The 12,382-nt window shown below is 33.8% G+C and overlaps 1 protein-coding gene and 1 non-coding gene across 2 annotated transcripts; one reads left to right on the forward strand and one right to left on the reverse strand.

Moving 5' to 3' along the window:
* Nucleotides 1–1,191: 1,191 nt before the first annotated feature.
* LOC118571041 (olfactory receptor 6C76) lies at nt 1,192–2,175 on the forward strand. Its single transcript, XM_036169925.1, has one exon. It carries the CDS (start codon nt 1,234–1,236, stop codon nt 2,173–2,175), a length of 942 nt encoding a protein of 313 aa, XP_036025818.1. The 5' UTR covers nt 1,192–1,233.
* A 1,491-nt stretch (nt 2,176–3,666) lies between these two features.
* LOC118571310 lies at nt 3,667–3,810 on the reverse strand. Its single transcript, XR_004943344.1, has one exon. It is a non-coding gene; the product is annotated as a small nucleolar RNA SNORA48 (small nucleolar RNA).
* Between the last annotated feature and the right edge of the window lie 8,572 nt (nt 3,811–12,382).

Consider the following 12,382-nt stretch of genomic DNA (forward strand, 5'->3'; position numbering starts at 1 on the left):
ATTAGAAAACACATGAAAATGATGTTTCACTGCATGTTTCCATATTAAATATCAGAGGTGCTGTGAGGAGGCGAGCTTTGTGGGAGGAGAGACACAAACAGAGATTTCTCTTTGTGCTACAGGACTATGGTATAGATTTTAGTGTAAGGGAGCTCAGCATATTACTCTTTGTTCGACATTTCACTTTAACTATCACTGGTATTTTCAATTATTCCTGTTCAATCTTTTGTCTTTATTTACTGTCTTCTCAGGCAGTTCTTTTTATAGCTGGTTCATATGTGTAACTGATATGTATTTCAATTTAATTAATATGTATTAGTTAACTTGAAAAATTTACAACTTAAATATGCTTTAAATGAGACATTATAGCCATTAAATGTGCATTTTTTCATATTTGAGTATCCATTATTTAGACTGAACAAGTCAAGTTCATGTCACTGACATAGATGTTTAAGATATTCTAAACAGCATATTACAGTGTGTATATATTTCAATGTTGTCATATAAGAATTATTAGTAAATGATGTGAAATGCATTCTATTCTTTCTGTTTGAGGCAAATTAAATTAAAAAAACATTTTTATCAAATCAACTAAACTTACTACCTTAATTAAATTTACTGAGAAGAGTCACAATTTCAGATATCAAGAATAAAGTTTGAAACTTTAAGGTCTCCAATAATATAAGAACACAAAATGTAAGGTGGATTTTTTAAAAGAGGGATATTATTTAACTGTTTAAAATACAAAAATGTAGTGACATTTTTTATTTTATTGTTTTGTTGAGAAAATATTAATAGAATTACATTATTTACTTTTTCTAGTTTGATGTTTAAACTATTTCTGTAGATAATAGAATAAGTTGACCACTGGTTTCCACAATTTGTTTAATAGAAAAGATAACATAGGAAAAGCATAATGATGCCAATAATGAAATTAGTACATTTTACAAAATAGTAAAATTGATAGATAGTGGCAGAATAAAAATATAGAATAGACTGACTTTAAACATAAAAAAATGTATCTTCAAAGATGTAACTGAAATGTAGACAACATCACACACACAAAAAACATAAAGATAGAGGGAGGGGGAGAGAGAGAGAGAGAGAGAGAGAGAGAGAGAGAGAGAGAGAGAGAGAGATATCTATGCTTGTCTTGTGGCTCATGTTCTTGTCTCCTTGTTTTCTGTGTTGATTTTATCAGATTTGTTGTAGACTGTAGACTGACCAACAGGGATGAGAAACAAAACATCAGTGACATACTTCATCCTCCTGGGTCTGACAGATGATCCTGAGCTTCAGGTTGTGATTTTCTTTTTTCTGTTTCTCACATACATGCTGAGCATTACTGGAAATTTAACCATCATCATACTCACTCTACTGGATTCCCACCTGAAGACCCCCATGTATTTCTTCCTCAGGAATTTCTCCTTCTTGGAGATTTCATTTACTTCTGCCTGTACCCCTCGGTTTTTGGTCAGCATCATAACTGGAGACAAATCAATCTCCTATAATGCTTGTGTTGCTCAATTATTTTTCTTCATTTTCCTGGGCTCAACAGAGTTTTTCCTTCTGGCATCCATGTCCTATGATCGCTATGTGGCTATCTGCAAGCCCCTCCACTATACAACCATCATCAGTAAAAAGGTCTGCTACCAGCTCATCATTAGCTCCTGGCTGGCTGGTTTCTTGGTAATTTTCCCACCATTGGTCATGGGCTTAGAGCTAGATTTCTGTGACTCCAACATGATTGACCACTTCACATGTGACTCTGCTCCTTTGCTCCAAATCTCCTGCACAGATACAAGCATTCTGGAGCTCATGAGCTTTATACTGGCTTTGATCACGCTTATGACTACACTGATGCTGATAATTGTCTCTTACATCTACATCCTCAGAACTATTCTGAAATTTCCTTCAACCAAACAAAGGAAAAAGGCCTTCTCAACCTGCTCCTCACACATGATTGTTGTCTCCATATCCTATGGAAGCTGCATCTTCATGTATTTGAAAACATCTGCCAAGGCTGGAGTTGCCTTGACAAAGGGGGTGGCTATGCTCAACACCTCTGTTGCTCCCATGCTGAATCCTTTCATCTACACGTTAAGGAACCAGCAGGTGAAACAAGCATTTAAGGATCTTGTGAAAAAGGTATTTGCCTCAAAAACGCTGATGTGATATAGATTACAAATGAAACATGGGACATTTCAGCCATAAAACTCGTGAACATGTCCTTGTTTTGGTTCATCTCAGAAACAAAAGTGTATGCTATTCTTAATGCATTTATTGTACTCATATTTAAATTCACTTAATGAATTTATGAGCATGACCATTATGCAATGGTTTCTAACTTTATATGATAAAATTAGAAATGAAGTAATTTTTGATTATAGCTTTTATATTTGAAATAATACATATATCCATTACATAATGCATATTTTTAGAAAGATTATGACTTTGAACCTCCTTGTTAATTCATGTATGTGTTACAAAAATATACACAATAGTCTTACATATATGTTTATGTGTCTGCACTTGTCTATACATGTATATCATGAATTTTTACTTTGATGGTGTTAGAGAATGAGTGTATTGTATTTTCATAGCTGTTGCTATCATTTCTTAGGTGAGACATATAGAAAATTTAGTAATACGATATGGGAATAATCTATAAGAAGTACATTGAAAGTGTAAAGTTCTCAAAAAAGAAAATTATCTGAAAAAAATAAAATTCTAAATGGAAAGAGGAGATATTCATTTTGTACTGAACATGAAACTTAATTTACAACTTACTTAATGTTCCAAAATAAAATTCTATTCATGGTCATGATAGCAAATCACCAGAAAAATGTTTATTTTTTAGGTTAATGTTTGTAGAATATTATTGTATTTGTTGTGGTTTTAATTTTTATTTATAGTGGTTTAATTAATAACAAAAAGCAAAATACATCTTTAGAATAATTCCATTGATTATTATTCTCACAGGAAGTAAAGGGGGAAGTGAAGAAGATGTGATTGTATTTTATTTAAATATATTAGAAAAAAGAGTAATTTCCTGTTTGTCAATATTTTCCAATTACAGTTATTATTCTAATAAGTGGGCAATAACATTTTTTTTCTTATCACAAAAAGAGACATCTATGTCAGCTGTAGCAATACTATGTAGTTTATCAGAATTATTCTATTCTTTACCTGCTGAAAAGGAGATGACCATTAAATCCTCTTCTTAAGACATCACCACCACCACCACCACCAATGGCTGCTGTCTAAAAGTCAGGCCAGCTCTCATGGCTTAGAACTCATAGCTTCCATCCTACCATCACACTCCAAAGGCTGGGATTATGAACATGATGACATATTCAACATGTTGATTTATTATATACCTGCCACAGAATCCAAGACTTTGCTCATGCTGGGTGAGTGTTCCACTATGGAGCTACACCCTTAGACCATATGCAAACAAAACATACACACAAACACACACACACACACACACACACACACACACACACACACACACACACACCAAACAAACAAACAAACAAACAAACAAAACCCTGGATATTCAGGGCTTTCATTTTTAGTCCTTTAATTTCTCACTTACATCAGCACCCAAATGGTTCAGAATAATCACTAGGTTTAAATATTAGTAACAGTAGCATCAGGATTTTATGTGCCCTAGACATGAAACAGCTTTGGCCACCAAGCCAGGCATCAAGCTAAGATGAACAAAGGACTGTCATCTGATCTATCCCTGACTGATATAAGAAAACCATCACCAACAATGTGTCTTTTTGCCCATTGCCAGGGTTTCTATAACATATTTTTATAAAAGCATTTCTTAAAAGAGTCACCAACCTGTGTCTCTGGACAAATTCTCTCTGGAAGCTTCTCACACCAAAGGGTGTGATGGGTCATATATCTGATCTGTGTCCTTGATGGAGTCATTTGTGTCTGAACTGTGTCTTTGATGGAGTCATCTGTGTCTGAACTGTGTCCTTGATGGAGTCATCTGTGTCTGAACTGTGTCTTTGATGGAGTCACCTGTGTCTGAACTGTGTCCTTGATGGAGTCATCCCTGTCTGAACTGTGTCCTTGATGGAGTCACCTGTGTCTGAACTGTGTCCTTGATGGAGTCATCTGTGTCTGAACTGTGTCCTTGATGGAGTCACCTGTGTCTGAACTGTCCTTGATGGAGTCACCTGTGTCTGAACTGTCCTTGATGGAGTCACCTGTGTCTGAACTGTCCTTGATGGAGTCATCTACATTTGAACTGTGTCCTTGATGGAGTCATCTGTTTCTAAACTGTGTCCCTCCTAATTTTCTTGTCTTTATTCCAGATGTCCCAGTCTACTTTTGACAAGATTTGTGCATTGCATTTTATAAAAAATATTGGTTACCATATAAACATTGAAAATAGATGTCAATGTAGACAAATACAATCTGAATGACTGAAAATGTAATAAGGACATGGAAGATCTATGAATTCCTGCTTAGCTGAGGAGGTGAGGACAGTAGCTTCTGTGCACCAGGACTCGTTCATTGCACTTGCAGCTTCTCTTCTTTCCTATTTCTTATTGTTTTAATTTTGCCTTTAGGTTAGAATAAACTACATTTCTCTTCTCTTTCCTATCTCCCAAATCTTCCATATACGCCTCTCCATTCTTGTTCAAGTTTGTTGCCTCTTTTTTTACTCTTTATTTTCATTGCATGCATTGATATGTAAATACATACATATATATTCCTACAAATAACCTGCTCAATCTATACAATGTTACTTGTATGTTTGTTTTCAAGGATGACCTTTGCCACTAGACTACTAATTGGTGTGCTCTTCCCTGGGGATTACCACCTCTCCTGTGTCCAGCTTTTTTCAATTGTTTATAGTTCTTGGTGTCAGGCTTAAGCCTCCTTGTTTTTCCCCATCCACTTTGACATGTTCATTGGTATCATCTTTGTTGAGCTCATTTGGGCAATCATGTTGGTAGACTTCATGTGCTAAGCTTCTGGATCTCACAGCAAACTACCTGATCCTCTGGATCCTACAATCTTCCTACCAACTTTTTCAAAATGCATCCTGAGACTTAGGTATGGGAGATTCTTGTATATGACTCCATTTGGGCTAGGTCCTTCCTGTTTTTATTGCACAATAATTTCATACCTGCTACTTTTCTTCCATCATGCATAAAAGAGGTAATCTGTTATAAATAGATAATTCCATACAGACTGCAGTGCTCATAATTTTAAATTGTTCACATTTTTAACAGCTACATCGAGGCATAATTGATATATAAGATAGTCCACATAGTTAAAATGTAATTTCATATGGTTTCTGCATGTACACATCCATGCAAACATTAGCACAGTTAAGGTAATAAACAGTTACTGCCCCAATGTTTCTTCTTCCATTTAGTTCCATTAGTTTTTTAAAAAATGGTTTATATGCTTAGCAATAAATCTACTCTCCTCAAAAAATTAAATGCACAACATAATGGTGTCAACTATAAGTGCAGTATTATACAATATATCTCTGAAGAAGTTATTCATCTGTCATAATTGAAAATTTAAATAGCAGTTGCATATTCTACCAACTCTCCATCCATACACAGCAACATTTATTGTATGTTTATGGAGAAATGCAGTGTTATTCTAGAGATAGTCTACTTGATTTTGTATAGTGTCTTCTAAGTTCATCTTTGTCATATCCTATGGCAATATTTCATTATTTTTTTATGCTGAATAATACCCAAAAATAAAAAATAATAACCAAAATATATATTTATTTATTCACTAACCTCTCAATGGATATTAAAGTTGTTTGTGCAACCTGATTCTTGTGAAGGATGATGTAATATGCACACAGTTATGACTTGAGGATCCTAATGTGAATTCTGAATACATATCCAAAGATGTTATATCTGCATCATTTATAGCTCTATTCTTAAAATGACTTCTGAACTCATTTATTTATTATTCATTCATTCTTCATCCATGTGTATGTTTGAGTGTGTGTGTGTATTTATGTTGACACAACACAGGTTTAGGAGTCTGAGGACAAATTGGAAGAATCACTTCTCTCCTTCCACCACTTGGGATAAGAGTGTCAGGCTTGGTGTCAAATACCCTTACTTACTTGATTCACCTTCTTTACCTTAGTTAGCACTGACTTTAAGTTTTCTGAGAAACACTCAGGATATTCTTTGTAAAATCTTTGTAAAAATCATTTTAATATTCCCAATGGCACATACACAGCTTTCAATTTATCCTCTGATGCTTGACACCTTTAGCTCTTTTGGGTGGGAAATGACAAGTCACCTATATCTCAATGTCTTTTGCTTTTTCTTGATAAAAATCTTTTCTAGCTACGTGTCCCAAGCATTTACCACCATATGCCACTTGCCTCAGACTCCTAATGCTAGGGTTATAGGTGTACTTCACTGCCTTCAGTTCCACATTATTTGGGAAAAAATACTCATTCAGCACCTTTCCTCAGGTTTTACAAATGTATCTTTTTATCCTGTTGAGCTAATGGGAGCTCCTCACATACTTGTCATGCTCATGTCTCACCAAGGTTTATGAAAATTTGCTTACATGTCACAGGCTTCCTTTGTTTCTACTGCCCACTTCTCTGTGCAGAATCTTTTCTGATGTCTTCCTATTTCTCTACTTTGCTTCTGTTATCTGAGTTCTATGTCATAGGAAAGTTAACACTGCTAAGGGTATCTTGCCATGAAGCTGGCCCCAAAGATTTTTTTTTTTTTTCTGGAAAGTTCCTTGCTTCAGGTCATATATACCTGTAGGCTTTCTGCATTTATTTTTGTGCATTGGGCACATTGATTCTGCAGTTTCATTAATTTGAGTGTAAATGTAAATATACAGGTTTCACGGTTCTTATTGTCACAGCCATCATTTCTTATTAATCCTTGGCGATCACTTGTCTGTTGGACTGTGGATGTTGAGTCAGTGGTTAAGAATACTTACTGCTCTTGCAGAAGTCTGCTGTGGAATGTCATTCTCTATGCTGTGAATATGTGTTGCTCTGATTGGTTGATAAATAAAATGTTCATTGGCCAGTAGCCAGGCAGGAAGTATAGGTGGGGTGAGGAGCAGAGGAGAATTCTGGGAGGAGGAAGGGCTGAATCAGGAGTTGCTAGCCAAACACAGAGGAGGCAAAGTGACAAGGCAGAGCTGAGAAAAGGTACCAAGCCATGTGGCTAAACATAGATAAGAAATATGGGTTGATTTATGTGTAAGAGCTAGTCAGTAATAAGCCTGAGCTAATAGCTGAGCAATTATAAGTAATATAAACTTATGAATTATTATTTTGTAAGTGGGCTGCAGGACTGAAGGGGCCTGGTGGGACCAAAGAAAACTTGCAACTACAGAAGTCCTAAGTTTGGTTCCTTGTACCGTGTCAGGGGATTCACAACTACTATAACTCCAATTCCAGGGAATCTGATGCCCTCTTCTGGCCTCTGTGAGCACCTGCATTCATTTGTACCAACTCCACAGAGAGACACATAAATATGCGTTGTTGAAAATAAAAGTAAATATTAAATAAAATCACTTGTCTATTTATAAATGGGTTCACTTATGATTTTCAATTTTGTTAAGCACCAGAATGTTTTAGTCACTCTATCTTTCTAATGTACCTTGAAATTAGGATGTGTGGTGTCTCATGATGTGTACTCGTTTGGCAATCCATACTAATTTAATTGTTTTCTATTTTTGTGAAAACAGTTATAAGATTTTCATAGGATTTTGTATTAAATGTGCATATCATTTAATATAAATGTGGCCATTTAATAATACTTTCCTCTAATAATGAACATGGAATTCTGTTTACTTACATCTTTTGATTCTTCAGTGTTTGCAATTTCAGTGTGGATGTTTTCATTTTCTCAAATAAATTTATTTTTCAGTATTTTATCTTTCTCATGGTAATATAAATATGATTATTTCTTAGTTTTGATGATTCTCTTTGTTTGTTATGTTTTTCTTTTTTTTTTAGATAGGGCCTCTCTACATATCACTGGCAGTTCTGAAACTCACTATGTAGACCAGGCTGGCCTCAATGTCTCATATATGTCTGTTTCTGCCTCCAGACTTGTAGGATTAAAGGTGTATGACACTGCACCTGGCTTTGTTTAGATGAGATTTTTGTTTATGTATAGCACTGAAATTTAACCTAGGTCCTAACAAATACTTAGCAAATACTCAGCCATCCTCTGTACTTTACATCCTGGCTCTGTCAGTATTTTAAGTAGCTGAAATTCTAGGCCTATGCCAGGTCTAGATTGCTACTGATTTTTGTATTTTGGAAATTTTTATTATGCACTTTACTGAGTTTATCAATGTGGAGGCTGCAGGCAGATTCGGCATACACTCCCTCCAGGGTTAGTTAAGCTCCTGATATCAAACTCAGGTCCCCAGGCTTCACAGCAAGCACTTTTACCCAGTGAGTCGTCTTCCTGGCCCAAGATATAACAAGTTATGATGGTGAAGATTAGCCCTTTGCATTATAAAGAACCATGCTTGATAATATTTTATTCCTATCAATCATACTCCTCTAGCCCCCAAAATTAAAACATATGCTAGTAAGTTAATGCATGCATGCATGTATTATCTACCATATACTTAATATACATAGAGTGATCTGGGTTGGGTTAAATTATGATCAAAAACACAATACATGGTAAAATTTATATAAAACAAATCTAAGTGTAGAAAGATAAAATCTTTAGAAATGGATTCTTACAATTTTAGATGGCAATAAGATAGTGTAATCCATTCCTCATGCCATATATATCATATATCAGTGTACAACCAACATGAAATTGTGATATACAAAAAATGTCACAAGTCATCCTAAAGTAGAGATGTTCATATAAAATATGTCTGAACTATTTCTATCAAAGACTATAAGTACATGTGTTGGCAATGAGGTTAAAAGTATTAGATACCCATTTTGGAATTTAAGCAGAGGGCTGGAACTCTGGCAACAAAGAAGCCAATGATAAACTGTACATTTACATTACCACCATTTTGTATCATGATGAGTTAATGGGTTAAACTAGAGAATTTTAATAACCATTAATATAGTATTATATTATATAATCATTATTATATATAGCTATTATATAATGACATAATATAAACATACTTTTCTGTTAGAACTTTAAATTTCACTTTCTGAACTACTCTTTTTTATATGAAAATAAGATTTATTAGATTGGCTTACCCAGTATAGTCTTGGTAACCCGACAATGGCTGTCTTCACATGGCATACAGAAACTGGTAGCTGCTCTGACTCCACACTGCTGGATACTTTGGCAGTCCTAATCTGGCCTGGAAGGCCTGGAAGATTCCCAGAGAGTCATTGTCTTCAGTCTTGTTGAAAGGCCAGCAAAGGATGATGAGGGCAGCAGTAGCAGCAGCAGCAGCAGCAGCAGCAGAAATTGGTAGATTAAATTGGCAGCAATACAGGAAGGCAAAAAGTCAGGGAGCAAAATATTTTCAGCTAGGCCTGTCGTGTTTAGTTTTGTGTACACGGATCATCACATAAATGAATACGGTGAATTTATATTTCAAGGAACACAAATGAAATGAAAGAGTATAAAGGATGTATTATCTGAACTATTCTTGAAAATTAAAATAAGCAAAACCTGAAATGAGCATCTAAATATAAATCAAACCTACAAAAAAAGACAAGAGTACAGTTTGAGACACTAATACAAACTGTCCTCCAATGATTAGTGATGAAATATTTTTATTAATTAGTATTTTGTGGTTAAAGAAAAAGTAACAATATTTTCACTTTTTCCAAGGAATTAAGTTGGTAAAGACATCACTCCTTGTGATGTAGAGCCACATCTGCCAAGCTGCTTTTTTACCTCATGCTCTATAACACTATAGGAATCAAGTTTGCATCTCACCCATAATATAGTTCTCTATGAATAACTGTTATTATTGGATGCACAGGTATATGTATATCAGAGCTTCATGTTACATACCTTAAATGTATACAGATGTCATTTGTACATCAATAAGCTGAAAAATGTAAAATAAAAATTTTACCATATATACTACCTCAGTTTTACAGAAATGAATAGTTAGCTACTTTACCAAAATTTATAACATTTATTTTATTAAATTATACAATTTTAATTTTAGCTATTAAATAATATTATATTATGTCATTATTGTCTGGTCATATATATTTTTTTAAATATTTGAGAAATAAAATTTGTGGAAAAAATTATTAATATAACTCACTAACCAGAATTTCACATAAATAAAATATTAGTGCTCTATGATATTTCTTATTAGAATTTTGAATAGATTGTTTAAACACTATAAAGGCTAACAAGTGACATAAAAATTTATAGTGAAATTAAATATTAAGGTTTATAGTGAGGATTAAATTATACTATAAAATGATGTTTTATTTCATTGTGAGCATGTGTGAGTTTTAATTGTTATTTTTTAACACAGCATTATAACCTTTTATTTCATTATACCATGACACCTAACAAAACTAAAAATAAGCCACTAAATATGTATAAAATTTATATCTGAAAGATATAATTAAAAGTCAATTGTTAAAGTGTTCCAGGCTTTCAAGAAAGCACATTTCATAATTATTTTATTGTTCATGAGTTATTAGATAGGAATAAAATGGGAAGTAATTGTAGTTAATGTAAGTAGGTATTTGGTAGATGAGAACATTGTGGACTCACTGGGATACAACGGTGAACACATTCTCAAGGGAGATCCTCTTATGAGCAGAGTTAGAAGTTAGTGAGATATTGAAGGATGGCTTCTAGAAATCCCTTGTGGTCTATAGGAGAGCAGAGCTCCAGCCTGGACGTTTAGTTCCCAAGGGCTCAAGTCTTTTGAAGTCAAAACAAATACACCTGGAGCATCTGTAGCTATGTACAAGCTGTCAGAAGCAGGGTTCTATTTTAAGCATCTTGTAATCATAATAGCAGTGTTGCCACATCCTACTCTGTTCTCTGTAAATAGTACTTTCTGACCTGCTACTGGAGATTATAGAAGGCTGGAGTGTGTTTCTATATCTCTGAGGGTTTTTTAAAAACACTTTCTTTATGATGACTGAATAGAAACTTCAAGAATGAAGTTCATCACACTTCATTAAATGAAGCCTGATGAGTATGAGGCTGCAAGTGTCCAGCAGAGCAGCCATACCTCTACACTCTGCTCTTCACAGAAAAAAAATCTGCCTTCATAAAATACAGAGGCAACAATTTTCAGGATTTAACAGATCAAATCTAAAGAAAGCCATATCCTCCATTGTTGGGATTAAATAGCTGATAATCAACTAAATAGGTGAAGATGAATGGGAACAGTTCTGTACATATCTCTATGTATCCTTGTGGATGAATAGACCCATACAACAAATAATTTTGTATGGATCAAGCAAGCTTGGAAATAAAATATCTGTGCATAAAGCTTCATAAATAAGTAGAAGTATGATCAAATGGAATACATAAATATAGGACAATTCAAGAGATGGAACTGCTAAGACCCAAGGCAAGTAATAACTTTTGCAATTTGTGTTCCAGAGAAAAATTAAAAGCAAATAGTACATGTCTCTTCAATCTCAAAAGGCAGTTTCCTTTGTACAACACTTGCATTTCTAACTTTGTGGACAGAATCGAGTGTTGCATATGTTAATTGAACTGAAAGATAAATCAATACCTAAAGTATGTATTTCCTATTTGTTAAATAAGATAATTACAAGTTCTATCTTAATCATGTAACATATATACATATATATATATAATGTTCTTTTGTTCTTAACAGTTATTCTACAATATTGATATTAAAATAAATTTAATTACTTAAGCATGAATAATAATCTTTAAATATTTTGTTTGCTAAGGAGAATCATTGGCTGATTTCTTATATATTAAAGAGTAAAGAGCTGTCATTACCTTTCAACAGCACTAGAATCACCCATTTATGCTTTTAGGAGGAAGTCCTCTGTAATATGTACATTAATTTAAAAAGGAAAATTCTTATTTCATATTACTTACACAAATTTTAATATTTCATCCTAATTAGACATGAAGCAAAAATTATTGATTTTATTTTCCATTTTCTAATGATATCTCTTACAATGTGAAATTTTCCTAAGATCTCCTGTTATACTTGTGTTCAATAAATAAGCTGCATTCATAATTATCTACTAAAACAATGCAAAGATGATAGTCCATATCTAATTGTCATGAACTATAGCAGATACTTTAGAACTGGATTAGTTAGAATGCTATTAATCATGAGTTATATCTTTCTCCTTTATGTTTTTTTTACCCTATATTTCTTTAAAAGAGGAAACAGGAGGAATAGGAGAGAAGAGGAT

The sequence above is a fragment of the Onychomys torridus genome, chromosome 20 (assembly GCF_903995425.1).
Source record: "Onychomys torridus chromosome 20, mOncTor1.1, whole genome shotgun sequence".
Lineage (NCBI taxonomy): Eukaryota > Metazoa > Chordata > Mammalia > Rodentia > Cricetidae > Onychomys > Onychomys torridus.